Source organism: Hibiscus syriacus, unplaced genomic scaffold (genome assembly GCF_006381635.1).
Source record: "Hibiscus syriacus cultivar Baekdansim isolate YM2019G1 unplaced genomic scaffold, ASM638163v2 tig00109972_pilon, whole genome shotgun sequence".
Lineage (NCBI taxonomy): Eukaryota > Viridiplantae > Streptophyta > Magnoliopsida > Malvales > Malvaceae > Hibiscus > Hibiscus syriacus.
Genome location: NW_024062543.1, coordinates 2,718,415 through 2,737,872, shown reverse-complemented (window position 1 = coordinate 2,737,872; position 19,458 = coordinate 2,718,415). Strand labels below are relative to the sequence as shown.

Below are 19,458 nucleotides of genomic sequence, written 5' to 3'. Positions count from 1 at the left end.
CGGTGTCGAATGACTATAGAGATGGCAAGGAAGGTGTTGGAGGCAGTGGTCGTGGTCGGAAATGGTGCTGGAATTAGGGTTATGGTTAGGTTTTGAGGATTTTAGGGATTTTAGTTTTTTTTGTAATTTTAGAAGAAAAAATAGGGTTTTTATATAAATATAATATTTTTAATTTTTTTTAAATTATTTCAAAATTACTATACCTTGACACATGTCACTTAACGGATGAAATAATATTGTTGAGGGCCTGAGTACTTAAAGTGGCAACGTTTGTAACGTTAGGCATCACAGTGAGTCAAAAAATACTTTAAGCATTTATTCGTGAAAACGATATAGTTTGAAAACTTATTTTATATTTAAGTCTAAAAATAATGATAAACAGAAAAGTGACAACTGCTAGATTTATTAAATGACATAAACTCCGGTAATAAAAAATAATTTTGATAATCAATGTGAAATGATAGTATTAATATAAATTTATCCTTACAATATTTATATATTCAAAACCAACGGGATTGAGTTGGCTTAAGTGGTAAACAATTTGATATCATTTAAGTAAAGTCTAAAGTTCGAGTTCTTATGTATACTAAAAATATTTACTTGGAGACTCACCTATCAAAACTAAGTGTGGGATGCCGGTCGATCCGGATTAGTCAAGATAAAACCTTAAAACGTATAAAATATTTTCAAATTCAATTCGAATTCATATCCACACAAACAAAATGATCAAGGCTACAAGTAAATCTTAACCACATAAATCCATATCCCCATATTTATAATGAAAACAAACTCGTATTACTATTGAACAACATAAAAGAGAAAAATGAAAGAACATGAATATCATCATCAGCCTTTACAAATGAATATCATCACTCATCAGAACCTGTCAAAACTTCCACCATAATCCTCATCACCTTGACCCTCATTTGCAGACACGTAATATACTCAGCCGTCTCCCTGAACAGACCGTCCAAATCCACGGCTTCCCTATCCGGAATCAGCTCCTTCAACGCCTCTACCTTCCTCCAGAACGGATTCGAACCCCTTTTACGAACGTCTATCCGCTCCCCCCTCTTCATCGAAACGGACCTCCTACGCCTCGAACGGCGCTTTACCAATGAAATATCGAACTCGGGCATGCTTTCGACCGGTGATGGGGGCATTGAAGGAATGATCACATATAAGGACAACACGAAAGGGGTGAGGGGGAACACATAAATGGGGAGTTTCATGGAAGGTGTGCAAGGGAATGGGGAGGAATGAATAAGAAATAGCCAAGTGTTAGTGTGTACTTAAATGGGGGTAGTTTGCTTTCAGCATGTTCTCCAACTCAATTAACATGCAACCACCTTTCATTACTCTCAAAAAAATAATAATGAAAACACCCTGGATTGTTCTTTCTCCAACTTACCTTATTCAATACAAGGATATATTGTAAGCTTTGGGTGGACCTTAATTTTCCAGCTCAATCAACATTGGCATTCCCCAAAGAAAAAGTTGCAGACTCTAGCTAGGGTTTGTCGTTTTCATGGTGGTTGGCCCTTGGTTAAACTATGAAGAGGATGCATGCCGGGATGGACTGAGGGATTCACGGGGAGTGAGCGATCACCTTCCTAAATTTTTTTTAAAAATTTTCATATAACTTAAACAATTTATTAGTATTTTCTATTTACGTTCAAGGTTACGTGTAAACAAAGGGAGATGTTTTTTTTATTAAGTTAAGGTGATTACTCTCAACTATTTGATAATAAATATTTAACCATCTTTACAGTCGTTAGTGCTCAAACTTATATTCTCTTAGAACAATAACGATTCTTTTAACCATATAGATAATTTGGTTCGTGCAAATGTAGACACTTTAGATCATGATGTCGGGGATAACGCATGTTCGATTTTCGAAAATGTTCTAGTAAACATGATAACTCGATCACCTAGACAGATCTTAGGGACAAGGATGCATGCATGTATCACTGCCATGTAAGTACTAAGACAATTTTCATGGACATGTTATCATTTCAAGAATAAAGATTTAAATATTTTATTTTAATTTAGTGATAAACTATGATTAAAATTGTGAAAATGTTAATTATTTATAATATTTTCACGTTTTAAAAAATGAATTTATTTAGCCAAATCATTACACGATAACTTAGATGGATATATATTAAAAACCAATCAAACACGTGTCAATCGGCGTCTGCAAAACAAACAAATTGCTATGACGGCTATGGCACATGGGCGAATCCTTTCACCACATGACAAATATGCTTTAGTTAAATCATTATCCATTAAAATTTGCTAATGATCGTATAATAGTGAACATGCTGTTTTTCTATATGTGCCACGTCACCCTATTAATAACATCACATGTATTGATTAAAAAATTTCTTCATTATGATGGACAATGCAAGTGTTGGAGAAGAATGATAAGATTATTGTCTTGTCCCTTAAGTCATAAGCGTAAGAGTAGGATAGTTTGTCGATAATGATAGATAAAATTTCCGACGAATTATGTTGATATATATTTATTAATGGTATAACAATGTTCTTATAATCAAAGTTTCTCAAACAATAGTTAGTTAACTTCAATTCATAATTGCGCGAACCAAACTATATCACTGGTTAAAGAGGTGATTATTATCACCATAGATTTCAATTCGTTGTTAAATGATTGAGTGTCTTTGAAACAAATATTCTGAAAAGTGTTCAAATACTCTGACAATTGAGAGTATTTGATATTTTGGGTAAATTCCGTGTTTATTACCTAAATTATCAGTTTGGTCCATTTTAGTATACAAACTTTTAATTTTTTCAAAATCAGACCCAAAGTTTAATTTTTGTTTCATTTTAGTACCCCAATTCAAATTTTAACGTTATTTTTTTAAAAAAAATTGAAAGCTTAGATACTAAAACTGACCAAAACTTATAGTTGAAGTACTAAACACTCTAAGTTTTTAACGATGAGGTACTAAAATGAAACAAAAAATTAAACTTTAGGTATGATTTTGAAAAAATTGGAAGTTTAGGTACTAAAACGGACCAAAATTGATAGTTTAAGTACTAAATGCATAGTTTACCCATTAAATTTTTTATAATCTCATTTTTATAACTATTCTGATCTGCTGATCAACTAACCCGAATCCGGTACTACATAGGCGAGAGCGACCATCCCCACCTAGCTTGCTCCATTCACAAATGTCAAGATTCAGACTCCTGATCTTACTTAAGGGATCTAGTGTTTCATCCCACTAGACCAACCAATTGTTGGTATGAATATAATTTAATAATAAAATCATAAATTAAGACTTTCTATTCTATTTGAGAAAAGCCTATTTGCTCTATTTATGATTTTACATGTGATTAATTGCATAAAACTGTTATTGACTTCGAGTTTTATATACGTATGTATATATATAATATTGAAAATTTTTGGTTCAAATTGGAGTTCAATCGAATTTGATAGAAGAAAAAAAATGACATAAAATTTAAAAAGAATTATATAAAATTTAGCTATCAAGTTTTATTATCATTTCAAAGCATTTCACAACAACATAACATAGTAAAACACCTAACTTGTATACCATAACACTGCAACATCACTCACTGCAGCATCTATAACAAACTTGACCAGCAAAACGATGTGCTGAATTCAGAGTTCATCCTTGGCCTGTTGGGAAGCTTTCCTATCGTTGTTGGAATGCAACTTGACAGGGTAAGAGGCTTCCAAGGTTAAACCACAAAGGCCTTCTTGAGCTTCGACGTCTCGTCGCATCCTTATGTAACCCTTTTCTCCCCAGTCTTCGCCCCACGAGTTCTTCACAATCCAGTACTTTGTCCCGTCATGAGTTGCGCCGTAGCCTACCACTGCCACCCCATGGTTCAGCTCCGTGCCACAGTCTCCAATGAATATGCCCTGCCGAACAAATACGTAAATCGGTCCCAAACCGTGTAATTTAATCTTTATCAGTTTTATGGTTTGAAGATTTCTATTACCTCCGAGTAGAACTGGAAATCCTTGCCACCGGCATCTATAGCAATAGACACAGGTTGTTTTGCAACAGCTTTCATCAGAGCTTTCTCATCCTTTTCTGGTACCATTTCATAGCCATCAATGATCACCACAGGACCATTCAACTGAAAATCGGCATCCAGGCATATTCAAACTCATCATCATATATGTATATAAACAGTATTAAGAGCTTTCTTTTGTTACCTTGGCCGAGTCACAGGACTCGTCTTTGGCTTCGTATGGGTAGATTTTCTCAGTAGTTAGTCCATCACTTTGCTTGATGAACTCGAATGCTTGTTCCATCAATCCTCCATCACATCCTTGGTTCTCCTTATCACAATCAACTAGCTCTTGTTCAGATAAATTAACAAGCTCCCCCGTTTTGATTTTGTTTACACCCTCCACTGCAACTACAGTTGAAAATGCCCAACAGCTTCCTGCAACATCAATGACCTCGAGTTACTTCAGATCAACATGTGATTTGTGTTGATTTGTGAAGTGTCTGTTGAATTTAAATAGACATTAAATGATAATAACCATTCCTTACCACATTTGCCTTGGTCCTTGATACCAGTAACTGCTCCTTTCTTCCTCCAATCAATGGACTGAGGAAGGTTGTCAACTTCGCAGTGCTGGAAATCAGTCATCCGCCTCGGACCATGTAACATCCGGTAATGGCTAATCTTCGAGCTCCTTGTACTCATGAACTCATAGTTTGTCATATCTGCAAACTTGTTCAGTTTCAACTTATAAGGCCTGTCCATCTGGTTCACGTTGTGGATGTGTTTCAGATTCTCCTTGAACACATTGAAACGCTTTTGCTTCTCCTTTGCGTCACGGGAGATTGTATGGTGGCTCCTCCATCTCTCATACAAATCCCACAGGCTCTCTTCCGAAGCCAAATCACTCTCATGATAATCGAAGCTCTCGGCTAGCCAAAAGGCCAGAGCCAAGGAAAACACAACCACTATTAATTTCCACATATCCATATTAGGTGAATCCTCTACGAAGATTTAATTCCTTGTTTGTCCAGAGATGGAAGCGTGCCCTTTTATGGTAATAAAGGTAGGGTGTTGGCATCTTAACTTTACAAAACTTTAAGCAGAAATTAAGGTAAAAAGGATACACAGATTTTGAAGAAAACAAATTTGCACCTGTTTTGATAGGCAGTTTATTACACTTTTGTGTGTAAATACCACAATTACATGCTAACCCACGCTGCCTTTGCTTTAACTTGTTCGTAGCAGACAAGTTGATTACGTACTTGGTGGTTGCCAGTCGATTCAGATCATGATTTCTTGCAAGTCCTGGAGATAAACAATGCTTAAAAGCTGCCACAACTTTTCTTCCGAAGATCTGAAATTTATACGCGTTGCATATACACGTGATACTCATATGTAACATTTGGATAGTAGTGAAGAGCAGAAAAAATGATATTATGCAGGGAATGTGCAGCACATCTGTTATTTTCATCAGAAAGAGCATACATTCAAAAGCTTACTAGTTACCACTCATTTTTATCTCATACCACTTAATCGAACATTGGTAGGAAAATAAGAATATATTCTTTAGAGTGATATCCAAGGACTGATCCATGCATATCCAAGGCATTTCATTGCTATAATAAACAAATAGAGATCAATGACTGAAAGTCTGAAACACATCTACTTCGCAACGGTCAAAATACATGGTAGAGCATGCCAAGAAGCAACACGAGGTTAGTTAGCTTTGAAAGAAGACATAACAAAATCCAATGCCTATACAGACATCACGATGGTAAAAAAGGTACATGGCTCAAGATCGAAAATGAATTCTAAAAGATTGCCTTGAAAAGAATGCTTAGAAGTGAACTTACAACAGTCTGGTTTTAGCAGTTGGTACGAACTGCTTAAACAAAAACGAACTAGCAAGTTCTTAGCAGATTCTGCACCAGCAAGGTATGCTTTGTCTAAACATGTTAGCAAGGTAGTAACCCATTAATCGTTCACAATGAACAAAATTAGTATGGCAAAGTTGTTGACGGTAATACCACACGTCTAACAGAGAATATGATTGTTATATCAGAAAGTGTTTTCAATATCTTAAAAACAGACCTAGGTACGATAATGCCAATATAAATGTGTTTTTAGGCAAGATCTGATCTCTGACGCTCGACTATAAGTCTATAACAAACAACATCAAAAGATGACAACATTAAGAAACTCAAGTATTTATTTACGTGTACTTTTCAGGCTAGACTTAAGAGTATCCGTAAGCCTTTGATTAAATATAACATACCCCATATCAAATAAAGTAATATTTGCTTTGTAGAATTTGTCGTGTCTAAACATTCAAATACTACCTGCATGAAAATGGAAAAGAACTGGTGGCCAACAAAAACAGCTGGCTAGTTTCAGGTAAGGACTAAAGACTGAAAAATCAAGTTGGAGTAGGAAGGTGGTGTACATTATCAAATATCATCAAGCTAAATCACTCAGACTCGGATATAAGTGTTGAATTAGAGCATCTGACTGACATAATAATGTTCAACTCCTTGAGAAGTTTTTTTTTCATATATTTGGGATTATATCGACATAATGATGTCCGCATATGTGTCGGACACGAAGACTTAAAAAAAATGAAAACTCAGAGCAACAGGTCAGCTAGTAAGGTAGCAAAAGAATGTACAAATTTTTTTCTTCCCCCCTATCATACTTTGAATAAGTTAAGACTTCATCTGAAAACAAAAACTAGACTCTGATTCTCACTCATCCCACAAGAAAGAGCGACAGTCAAAGTCCTACAAAATTAGGAACGAAATGCATTCAATAACCAATGTAATGGAATTCATCATTTCCCAATTCATCTTTATCATAACAAATGAACATTTGAGAAGCACAAAACAAACAGAAAACTCATCAATTTCAAACAGATCGGCATTCATAGAAGGAAACAACAATTCGTCCATGGGCATATCATGGGGTTATCTTATCCAGCTCATTTTAAAAGGAAACTATTATGGTTCTTCGCCACAATTCCACCGAGACTAAATTAAAACAAATCGGAGCTAAAACAAAATGACAAGAACAAGTCAAAGACTTGAAACGCAGAATTTAGGCGAGACGCTTATTCAGCTTGGCTTGCTGAAGCAGCTCTTCCCTCATTCTCCTAATCTCCGCTTCGCTTTCCAATCTCTCTTTCTGCAAGCACAACAGCATGCCAAAACATAATAATGAAACAATCTAGGGTTTTTTCCCCTCAAATTTTAATCAATCTACAATAACAAATCAAAAACATTTATTTAAAAATCGAAATGAAAGAAAAGGGGTTTTGCTGGACCTTCTCGTCTTGATGGAGGGCGATCCAAACGTGGACTTTTTCCATCGATTGCCAGAAAACGAAGGCGCCTAATGACATCGCGAAGTAAGTGGCTACTCTCACCATTTCTTTGTCTTCTCCGCTTCACCGGCTGCTCGGACTGGTCTTTCGAGGCTAGGATTCTCAGCAAATTTTGATCACCCAGTTCCTAAATCGACATTCAATGCTTTACTTAAAGATCCGAATTGCTAGACGACGCCGCATGATCAGTAGACCATCCTATGTGTATTAATTAAAGGTGAACTGCATAAATGATTATTTGAGTATTAATAATTTTTTTTTGTTTTTAATACTTGAATTTTAAAAATAATGAGACAATTATTAATATTATTGTTTTATAATAGAGAAAATAACCTCAGTGACCAAAAATGCCTTATAATATATGATTTTAATCAACTTTTTTTGGATTTGTCAAAATGACCAACTAAATCGCAATGTGATCGATAATTCGCAACGCGATCTCCGATATCGCAAATCAGTTTCCAGATTCGCAACGCGAACTTCGACTATCGCAATGCGAACTTCGACTATCGCAATACGAACTTCGACTATCGCAATGCGAACTTGGACTATCGCAATGCGAATATGTAAATCGCAATGCGATAGTCGACTGTCGCAATGCGAACTTGGACTATCGCAACGCGAACTTCGACTATCGCAATGCGAACTTGCGAACTTGGACTATCGCAATGCGAATATGTAAATCGCAATGCGATAGTCGACTATCGCAATGCGAATATGTAAATCGCAATTCGATAGTCGAAATTCGCGTTGCGATTTATTCCAAATTCGTTGCGATAGTCCAAAATCGCAACGACTGGTGGTATTGCATTTGTTTCTTAAGAATTTTCTCTAAAAAGATAGTATTCGCGCGGACGTGTCGAAGACACGTATTACCACGACCACGACCACGACCCGACCTGACCCGAGACGGACGGCGGCGGCGGCCGAGAGTCCCCCTTGTTCTCTATCACTCAACAAGGAAGTGGGAAAGCCAAGCCTTAAATACCATTCCCAATAGTGTTTCCAATACTATGTGGGATTGAGCATTACCAACACTTGTTCCCAATACTATGTGGGATTGAGCCTTAAATAGTGATATTATTTTTGAATGTTTTGCTTAAAATTGCAATAATCGCGATTGATTGTAGATTGACTTTTAATTATGACATATTTAATCGTATAATACTAATGCAATTGGTTGCTGATTCAGTTGTTTTAAGGTGCATGATTGTTAATTGTTTCTTGAATAATCACATTGTATTGGAAACAAGTGTTGGTAATGCTCAATCCCACATAGTATTGGAAACACTATTGGGAATGGTATTTAAGGCTTGGCTTTCCCACTTCCTTGTTGAGTGATAGAGAACAAGGGGGACTCTCGAGCGCTGTCGCCGCCGCCGTCCGTCTCGGGTCGGGTAGTGGTCGTGGTCGTGGTCGTGGTCGTGGTCGTGGTCATACGTGTCTTCGACACGTCCGCGCGAATACTATCTTTTTAGAGAAAATTATTAAGAAACAAATGCAATACCACCAGTCGTTGCGAATTTGGAATAAATCGCAACGCGAACTTGGACTATCGCAATGCGAATATGTAAATCGCAATGCGATAGTCGACTATCGCAATGCGAACTTCGACTATCGCATTGCGATTTACATATTCGCATTGCGATAGTCCAAGTTCGCATTGCGATAGTCGAAGTTCGCGTTGCGAATCTGGAAACTGATTTGCGATACCGGAGATCGCGTTACGAATTATCGATCGCATTGCGATTTAGTTGGTCATTTTGGCAAATCCAAAAAAAGTTGGTTAAAATCGTATATTATAAAGCATTTTTGGTCAATGAGGTTATTTTCTCTTTATAATAAACCAATCGTTCAACTGTTAACAATCATAAATGCATTGACATAAATATGATGTGCTTGGATACATCAATATTGACATAGTTGTTAATGTTATTTATTGACATAGTCGTTGCTTTTAAGAATTAGTTCGACGACATGATATGATAAACATTAGTTGTACGAAATAATGTAAACGAATATTCGATTCATAAAATACAACTTCCAATTCTTTAACAAAAAAAGAACGAGCTTAGAACATATGAATAGTTGAATGACAATTTTATAACTTTTAAAAGTCAAGATTAAACAACATAGTCTCCTATAATTAAAGAGCTATTTTACAACTTTGAATAATTAAGGTACTAAAAAAACAATGCCTATAGTAGGAATCTCATTTATTTATTTTACCCTATTTTTTCTACTTTTACATCAATTTCCTATTTTGCCTCAAGAGCCCAGAACTTTTTAATTCTGGGCCCATCATGCGATCCGTTAAGTAAACTCAAGATTAATTGCTTTTTGGAAACAATTAGGATGTGTTTGGTTGAGAGAATATAGGATTATCATGGGAATGAAATCCACATTGTCCCGTTTGGTTGGCCGATAATTTTATTACCGGTAATCTTTCATTACTAATAGTAGATTTTTTTGGGTATATTATCGGGAATGTCATTACCTCACTTTCCTTAGGTATTGTTGGATTACCGGCGTTTTGGATTAAAATGCCCTTAAATTTTTCTTCTTCAAAAATATTCTTATTCTATCATTGAATAATAAAAATTCTACGAATGTTAAATTACAAATTTATTCTTAAACTATTTTAGATTTACAAAAAAAGCTATAATTAAAATTTTATATGAAGTTCAAGAGTTAAAATAAAATTTTACCCTTTCATTAAACCTTTTTATATTTTTAATTTTGTAAAAAAATTTATATAAATTTTATGAATTTAAATATTTTAAATAAAATATATAAATATTTTTCAACTAGTTAAAAAAATAAATATATAATAAGGACAATTTGGTCAATTATATATTTCAATAATCTTTTATTCCTTTAACCAAACACAGTAATATTACATTCCTGCTAAATCAACCAAACACAAAATACAACATTCCTAGTAATTATATTCCCTAGTAATCTTTTATTCTCATTAGTAATCTTATATTATGTGAACCAAACGAACTCTTATGATTTTCAGTTTCCCAACCACCACTATAAAAGTCCACCCTTCGCGTTTCACACATCAATTTGCTGCCCCGCAACGCGAACTCTGCCCTTCAAATTATGGCTCAATCCTCTTGATGTTATCTCTGATTTTGTTTCAATCTTTTTTTTCCAATTCAATCGCTTTAGGCGTTGCGTTCTTCAGTGGCTGTTATAAGTTATCAGAATCCCAAAGGGCGCGTCAACGAAAGCGTAAATCACCTTCATCTCCAACGATTCATTTTAAAAATCCCGCACGCTACACGCTTTCACTGCGAATTGTAGCTTGTAATGTGTTGGATCTGCCATTTTTTTTTAAAAAAAGCTCAAATATCAATCAGATCTGTTCTTCAAAAATTTGTTTCTGCAATTTGATTTTCTCGTCTTTTATGTGTGTTTTAAGTTGCTTCTTACTGGTGAACGCTCTCAGATTTTCAGTGAGGGACGTTCATGTTTCCGAAGCATAGATTAATTCATTTTTAGCCAATTTTAAACAGCGCTGTGCGTTTATTTACTTGCAAGCATTGCGCTACCTGTCTCCTGGTATATTTATTAGTTGATTCTCCTCCTGTTTTTGTTTTCAAATCTATTGGATTCTGGATCTTTTCATAATTCTCTTGTCTATGAAATTCAACTTTATTTCTTCAAGGGGAAATGCATCAAAATAAGTATTTTTAAGTAAAAATAAAATCCATTATAGTCAAAAAGGTGGAGAATGAAATCTCACAGGTATCATACACTTGGTCTAATTTTGTTGTTATGATTAGTTCCCAGTAGAGTAATTTATGGTCCAATTTTGTTGTTATGATGGATTAAGTAAACCCCTGTTTCCATTTCATCAATAAAAAAGCAGGAGTTGGAATATATATATTTGTGCACTTACAAACATGCACGAAGACACATTTTGCTATATTCTAAATTCAAAACAGAGAAAGGCTGACTTGTCATCCATCTAAAACATTTTGCTATGGATTTGAACAACCAGTGTCGAACAAGTTTTGAAGAGCCAGTTGAAATGGCCGAGCCTTGCCTCACCTCTACTCGGAAATCACCAGTAGTGTTCCTTTTAAATCAACTCGTCGAGATCATACTACTTTTGCCTGTATATACGCATCAAATTGTGGCTGTAAGTTAACATGAGGATAGGAATCTATTTTTTGCTTCTCCGTGAGGGGATTGAATTTGACCTCAATCATCAATTGAATGCTAATTTCAGGGTTAGAATCTGATTTTGGTATGTCGGGGATCTTTGCTTACATCATCCATGCTGGTCTATCTAAGATCTCAATTCAAATGTTTTGTTTAGGCCAACCGATTCTTTGAATTGAATACTGTTTTTTTCTAGTAAATAATTGAATTTATTGATCAAATCAACTGGAATCTAATTCTATGCATTTCGAAAATAAAATAAAACTAAATGCTGGATGAAAATGGCGTCAACATGCCTATGTTGTTTGGACCATAGACTATATCATAAATAGTTGCAGGCCTCAAATCAACTACCGAGACGATCTCGTGACCTTGGGCGAGTTTGGGATCGACCAAACAGGAGCCAATGTCAATGGCAATAGGTACTTGAATTGCTTCTTGGGCGTGGCAGCTGAGCTCGACCTGGATTGGGCCTTGTGGACACTCACCGGGAGCTACTATGTGAGAGCAGGAGTTGTGGGGTTAAACGAGAACTACGGAGTCTTGGATTATAACTGGTGTGCACCCAGAAATTCGAGCTTCATACAAAGAATTTCAGCTCTCCAAGCTCCTTTCCTAGGTAAGTGACGTATATTAGTTTCTTTTTATTCGAGATTGATGATGTCAACCGAAAATTTGATGCAAATCTTTTGTTATTCTGCAACGACATATGCGGGTCCAGGTTTGCCGGAAGGCAAACTGCACAAATTTATCTTCCACCCCTTAACGGGGCTCTGTATCACAAGGAAACCATTCGCCCACCGGTAGACGTAAGGGAGCATTGTGTCGACATTTTTAAACTATATAAAACGGTAGTTTAACAACGGCGGACGACTTCATAATCAATCGGAAAAAGATTGTATCAGAAACTTTTTATGAGCCACATGCCTCAGACCACGACTGCCATCAACGTAAGTAAGAGAATGTATGACCAGGCCCACTCCCTAGGAGTGAAACTGATTCGGAAATTCCACCGAAATTAAGAACAATATGTCATCTTATTCTACAATTTTTGCCATCATTTCTTATACATTGTTCTTCTCGTTTATTTTGGACTGGTTTTTTGTTTGAAGCAAGATGATTAAGCTATGGATTTTCTGGTACGATCTGAAATCCGTGTCGAACAAAAAATAAAACACGCCCTCTTTTGTCGGGTTAGTAGAGAGCAAGGCTGTTAAACTTATTTTAAAGGTGTTTATTTCACGATAACTTGGTTATTAAACGTCGAATTTTAAGCATATCTTGTAAACGACGAAATGAATAATACACTATCCAACAGCGAAAAACCAAAAGTATGAATTGAAGAGCACATAAATTAAAGAGTAAACAGCAGATGTTATCATTGAACCAAACAATAGATGTACAATAAACAGTAAAGTGCAAAACCAAATTAATATTTTATTCCAAGGTGGTCGGAGTTGAACTGTGTACTTATCCCGTTTTGGGATGTCCAAATCAATCTTTTATGATTACAGATAATATATCTTAATAAATAGATATGTTAGAGTTTAATTAGAATTAGAATAGGGCTGTGCTTTTGTAATTAACAAGTGTAATTAGAATAGGTCTCTACTTTTGTTATGGATACACGTACACCACTATATAAACAAGCCACCCAAGTAACTTCTCCTTCAACGTCTATTCTCCTTCAAAGTCGAAACAAAAGCAGTATGGCAAGTTTTGTTTCCTCGGCTATTCTCCTCCTCTTCATGTTCTCTCCCATCGTCATGCCCCTGCCCTTGTCAACGAATTCACGTTGGATTGTTGATGAGGGAGGACGACGTGTAAAGCTGGCGTGCGTGAACTGGTCAGCTCACTCGGAACTGATGGTTGCCGAAGGGCTCAGCAAGCAGCCTATGGATACGATCGCCAAACGGATTGCGTCCATGGGATTCAACTGCGTCAGGTACACTTGGCCGGTCTATCTGATCACCAATGACTCCTTAGCATCACTTACGGTTAGACAGTCGTTTCAACGACTCGGTTTCGTTGAATCCATCGCTGGAATTCAAGCCAACAACCCTTCCATCATCGATGTTCCCCTCATCAAAGCTTACCAGGTATCACATATTTTTCAACTCTCCTATTACAATTGAATAAACGTCTCAAACTTAATCTACGCCATTCAATTATTAATTGGTGTTTATATTCCAGGCAGTGGTGTCAAGCTTAGGGGAAAACAATTTGATGGTCATACTTGACAATCACATCAGCAAACCCGGTTGGTGCTGCAATAATTTAGACGATAACGGTTTCTTCGGTGACAAGTACTTCAACCCGGATCAATGGATCACCGGGCTGACTCGGATGGCCACCTTATTCAACGGTGTCACCAACGTAGTCGGCATGAGCTTGAGGAACGAGCTAAGAGGCCCGAAACAGAACGTCAACGACTGGTACAAGTACATGCAGAAAGGAGCCGAAGCAGTGCACTCGGCAAACCCGGATGTCCTCGTTATACTTTCTGGATTTGATTTTGACAGAGACTTGTCATTCATCAAGACTCAATTCGTAAAACTCACGTTCAGTGGGAAACTAGTATTCGAGGCGCATTGGTATGGATTCTCCGATGGGCCGCGAACATGGGTGACCGGAAACCCAAACGAAGTTTGTGGCAGAGTTGCGACTTACATGTTGAAGACGTCTGGGTATTTGGTTGATCAAGGATACCCGTTGTTCATTAGCGAGTTCGGGATCGACCAAACAGGAGCCAATGTCAATGGCAATAGGTACTTGAATTGCTTCTTTGGCGTGGCAGCTGAGCTTGACCTGGATTGGGCCTTGTGGACACTCACCGGGAGCTACTATGTGAGAGCAGGAGTTGTCGGGTTAAACGAGTACTACGGAGTCTTGGATTATAACTGGTGCGCACCCAGAAATTCGAGCTTTATACAAAGAATTTCAGGTCTCCAAGCTCCTTTCCGAGGTAAGTCGACGTATATTAGTTTTTGTTTTATTCGAGATTGATGATGTCAACCAAAAATTTGATGCAAATCTTTTACTATTCCGCAACGACATATGCAGGTCCAGGTTTGTCGGAAGCCAAACCGCACAAAGTTATCTTCCACCCCTTAACGGGGCTCTGTATCACAAGGAAACCATTCGCCCACCGGTTGCGGTTAGGTCCCTGCTCCGAGTCCTACGCTTGGAGTTATTCCCCCCATAAGACTTTACTAGCAACAAGGACACATTTATGTTTACAAGCTGACGAATCCGGGACATCGGCGAAGCTCGGCATCTTCTGCACCAGCTCGAATTCGAAGTGGGAAATGATATCAGATTCCAAGATGCATCTCTCGGCTAAACTCAGGGATGGCAAATCCGTTTGTCTCGACGTAGCGTCGGACAACACTATCATCACAAGCAGTTGCAAATGTATAAATAAAGACAACACATGCGACCCTTCGAGCCAATGGTTCAAACTCGTGGATAGCACAAGGAGCAGCACAAGCGTTTAGTTCTATCGAGCGTCTGGTTTTAGTTTTATTTGTTTCGAATGAATAGGAATTAGATAGGTAGCGATCATACAAGATCCAGTTAATTTTATCAATAAAGGCAATTGTTTTCTCTTTTACATAGATTAATCAAAACTCAAAGTTAAACTCAAGCAACTTCACCTGAATAAATCAAAAGAAAAAGAAAATAATTCGAGCCAAATCGAATTTTATTCAAGCGTACACGACCAAGATTTTTATGCCTCACGGTATATGCTACAGACCTGTGTTCAAATCATTCAATATTTCAGTCTTAATCTCTCCCGGTAATTGAGGAGAGGGACCTTCCTTGGAGTCGAAACTGGCCAAAGACCCGATCGCCTTTCCGAGCTTGATATACGATTCCTCGAGAAACCGCCTTCTCTTGTTCCCCCCTTCAGTTACTCAAATAGAGCTACTTCACCTCTTTAACACTTGCATACTCTGGAAACGAACAACTGAGATTTGCCTACAGATCAAGGCGATCATGACTCTACAAGAAGATCTTAAAACTCCTCTACATCCTACCGACCTTTGATTCTTGGGAATCGATGAGAAAATTTCCCAACTAAAGACCTTCAAATAAAAACCACCTCTTAACGACAGTGAATACACCCAACTTGTAAAAACGTCAAATGGTATTACATCACAATAGTCTTACATGTTTGTTAAAATTCAACCAAATCAAAAGTTCAAGTACATAATTGTACAAAAATTCAAAGTTTATACACTTGACCAATTTTCATGTATAATTTTGAGATTTATTGCATTTAGCAACTTTCTATGACTAAAACGATATTGTTGGATATCAACTCAAAATTTAATTAAAAAATTAAGATGAATTTTTACGTTAATTATAGTTGTAATTCATTTATTTAAATAGTAAATATTTATTTTTGTATAACCACTGGTGTCCGATCTATTGATTAACTAATCTGGATCGGATACTGCAGTGGTAAGGGTGACCCTCCCAACCCAATTCACTCCATTCCCAATCGCCAGTAAATATTTATTTTAGTACGAAGTATTATAAACTTATGTTTCTTGGTGACTAAATATTTGACTCTATAAATATTGGGTAGGTTTTAAAGTTTAAAATTATGAAAGAAGAATTATTTTAGAGAGATATAACTATCTTTTAGGATCCCACCGACTCTCCACCCAGAGTAAGTCGTCGAAAGTTGTCACCGCCACAATTCTATCATCAACATAGTTAATAGTATAAAAATATAATTTTAACAACCGAAAATAAAATTTATCACATATCCCTAAAATATAAACGAGATTAGTCAATATAATTAATATAATCTGACAATTAAATCAGAATTCAAATCTAACTTTAGGTTATTAAAAGTAAAATACATTGAAAGACAATATATTTGTGACTCGAGGCCACAACATTATTTTTTTCATATTATATGTAAATAATAATAATAATACTTATGAGAATTGTTTAAAATATACGTGCGATATAATAATTATATGTTAAATATATTTTTCCCCAAAATTTAGATAAGGTGAGTCTAGTCATGGGCTACATGAAATCGTAGCAACCATTTCATTCATGAAATTCGTCTTCTTCCTGAGAGGCGCTTGATTTCAGAATGAAGTGGACGTCGTTGAAGCGCGACGAATGCTCGACAAAAATGACCACATCCATCTTTGAAATGTCCGGCGATCAGAGAATGTTGCAGCCGACACCCTCGTTCGTTGGGTTGCCTCCATTCGATCCGTTATTTATTTCTCTTATGATTGTTCGGAATATATACTTGATATTGTTCGTTCTGATGCCACCTTCGGTTAATATTGTAAAGGGAAAACTATAAAATTGGCCACTTTTGTTTCATTTTTTAAACATATGGTCACTCGATTCAAAAAAGTTAATTCGTAGTCACTTTCGTTTCGTTTTAATTAAGATGTGGTCACTTTCGTTTCGGTTTAATTAAGATGTGGTCAAATACTCTAATCAGTCGCTAATAATTTAACGATTTGATGATGTGACACGCTAATGAAATGGTTTAATTTTTGTTTTAACCCTTTGACTTGTTATTGCTTATGCTTCCGACACCACTAGTTCCCTCACCACACCACCACCACCACCGACACACTAGTGCTTCACTCTTCCAACAACAAGGTAGTTTTCTCTTACGGTTACACCCACTTCTCATGTCATGTCCGTTACACTTTTTTGCTATGGATTCAATCTCTGGGTTTAGAAATTTAATGGATTTAATCTTTGGGTTTAGAAATCCAATGGGTTTTGAAATCAAATTTGTGTGTATGTTGACCTGATTTTTCTTGGAAAATCAGGGAGAGTAGTAAATGGAGCCATCTGCTGCTTGCATACAAGACTTTAGGAGTTGTGTTTGGAGGGCTTGTGAAATCCCCATTGTATGTATATCCATCCATGCATTTGAATTCTCCAACTAAAGAAGACTTCTTGGGGATCTATAGCATCAAGCTTTGGATTCTTACTCTCATTGGGGTTGTCAAGTATGCCTGTATAGTTCTTATGGCAGATGATCATGGTGGAGGTATTGCATATCCATGATTCGTTTCCGTGTGATTCCTTTTCCGAATATAATGTTTTTGAAACGAGTGACCATATGTTTATAAAACTGAAATAAAAGTGATCAACTCTGTAGTTTACCCTATTGTAAATATAGTTTATTTAAATAAAAACAAATTAGCTTGTCATGAAAAATATCATAAGAACAATCTAATTAAATTTACTTTCGAGTAATATTATATTCTCCTAAACCCTATCATATTCCAAACATTCTAATTTTAGATTTAACATGTAGACCCGTGGTTTGATATTTAAGTAATATATAAAGCATGCATCTAAAATCTTAGTATAGTGTATGTGAACAATAAACACCTAACCACCAGAATCGAAAATCCACAAGAGTCCTTCAGGTCCCGGGTTTGCTCGGAATGAAATCTTGTCCCTCTGTTGCTTCTCTTGATCGGAATGTAAGAGTCTTCCAAAAGCTAACCAGAGACTCTTCCAATGCAAGGAGGGTGAACACGGTTTTCGTCTGGTCACCCATTGCCATTGTATAAATAAGCCACACTCAAGTAAGTTCTCCTTGAAGTCAAAACCAAAGCATGGCAAGTTATGTTTCATCGCCTATTCTCCTAGTCTTCCTATTATTTCCCATCGTAGTGTCCCTCCCTCTGTCGATGAATTCACGATAGATTGTTGGCGAGGGAGGACGACGCGTGAAACTGGCGTGTGTAAACTGGTCATCTCACTTGGAATTGATGGTTGCCGAAGGGCTCAGCAAGCAGCCTATGGATACAATTGCCAAATGGATTGTGTCAATGGGGTTCAACTGCGATAGGTACAATTGGCCAGTCTATCTCATCACCGGTGACATGTTGGCATCCCTCACCGTTAGACAATCATTTCAACGATCCCGCTTCATTGTATCCATCGCGGTAATCCAAACTGACAACCCTTCCATCATCGATGTTCCCCTCATCAAAGCTTGCAAGGTATCGCAGATTTTTCATGTCCTTTTTCTTGCAATGATTGAGGGGTTGTTGGCTTGGATTCAACGAAGCCGAGTCATTGAAATGATTTGTCTAACAGTGAGTGATGCCAAGGTGTCATGGGTGATCAGGTAGACTGGCCAGGTATACCTAACACTGTTGACATAGGCTGCTTGATGAGCCCTTTGGCGACCATCAATTCCGAGCGAGACAACCAGTTCACACATGCCAGTTTCACTCGTCGTCCTCTATCGCCAACAATCCATCATGAATTTGTCGACAGAGGGATGTGCGTGATGATAGGAAAGAATAGGATGAGGAGGAGAATAGATGAAGAAACGAAACCTTCCATGCTTTTGTTTTGACTTGGAGGAGGAGAATAGAACGTTGGAGGAGAGCATACTTGAGTGCTTATATATACAGTGGTATAAGTGCCACTGTCCATAACAAAAGCAACCACACAATATATGTTTCGTAACAAAAGCACATACACACTTTGTGAACAACCTATCACTCTCGCCAAAGGTAATGCGGAAGAAAATTAAAAATAGGGCAAACTACACTGGTGACCACCCAATTATTGCCTCATTTCACTTTGACCACCAATGTTTAGATTTGATCAATCAGATCACTCAACTATTTAAATGCTTCAATTAAGCCACTAGCCATTAACTTATAATGGAGAAGATGTGGCAGTTAAAAAACTTATTATAATTACATATTTGGTCCTCAATAATTATACATTCTATTAATTTGGCTAAAATTTTAAATCAATTGTTTTAGTTTTATCGAGCGTCTGGTTTTAGTTTTATTTGTTTCGGAATGTATAGGAACTAGATAGGTAGCGATCATACAAAATCCAGTTAATTTTATCAATAAAGGCAA

General features: G+C 36.8%; 3 protein-coding genes and 1 non-coding gene across 5 annotated transcripts; 2 read left to right on the top strand and 2 right to left on the bottom strand.

The window, feature by feature from the left end:
* Window positions 1–3,516: 3,516 nt before the first annotated feature.
* LOC120211545 (vignain-like) lies at window positions 3,517–6,695 on the bottom strand. Of its 2 annotated transcripts, XM_039210055.1 has the most exons (6): window positions 5,865–6,695; window positions 5,164–5,316; window positions 4,557–5,057; window positions 4,214–4,446; window positions 3,994–4,134; window positions 3,650–3,913 (listed from the first exon to the last, which is right to left on the bottom strand). In XM_039210055.1, the coding sequence occupies exons 3-6, from the start codon at window positions 4,996–4,998 to the stop codon at window positions 3,650–3,652; spliced, it is 1,080 nt and encodes a 359-aa protein (XP_039065986.1). In that variant the 5' UTR covers window positions 4,999–5,057; window positions 5,164–5,316; window positions 5,865–6,695. The 2 variants fall into 2 exon arrangements, with proteins under 2 accessions (XP_039065987.1, XP_039065986.1); XM_039210056.1 differs by having other exon boundaries at window positions 3,517–3,913; window positions 4,557–5,316; window positions 5,865–6,267.
* Window positions 6,696–6,799: 104 nt separating this feature from the next.
* LOC120211546 lies at window positions 6,800–7,566 on the bottom strand. The gene is made up of 3 exons (XM_039210057.1): window positions 7,328–7,566; window positions 7,113–7,188; window positions 6,800–7,035 (listed from the first exon to the last, which is right to left on the bottom strand). The coding sequence occupies exons 1-3, from the start codon at window positions 7,430–7,432 to the stop codon at window positions 6,986–6,988; spliced, it is 231 nt and encodes a 76-aa protein (XP_039065988.1). The 5' UTR covers window positions 7,433–7,566; the 3' UTR covers window positions 6,800–6,985.
* Window positions 7,567–10,816: 3,250 nt separating this feature from the next.
* On the top strand, window positions 10,817–10,965 carry LOC120211578. The gene has a single exon (XR_005524615.1). It is a non-coding gene; the product is annotated as a small nucleolar RNA snoR137 (small nucleolar RNA).
* Window positions 10,966–13,294: 2,329 nt separating this feature from the next.
* LOC120211356 (glycosyl hydrolase 5 family protein-like) lies at window positions 13,295–15,060 on the top strand. The gene is made up of 3 exons (XM_039209905.1): window positions 13,295–13,662; window positions 13,757–14,528; window positions 14,627–15,060. The coding sequence occupies exons 1-3, from the start codon at window positions 13,312–13,314 to the stop codon at window positions 15,058–15,060; spliced, it is 1,557 nt and encodes a 518-aa protein (XP_039065836.1). The 5' UTR covers window positions 13,295–13,311.
* The last annotated feature ends 4,398 nt before the right edge of the window (window positions 15,061–19,458 follow it).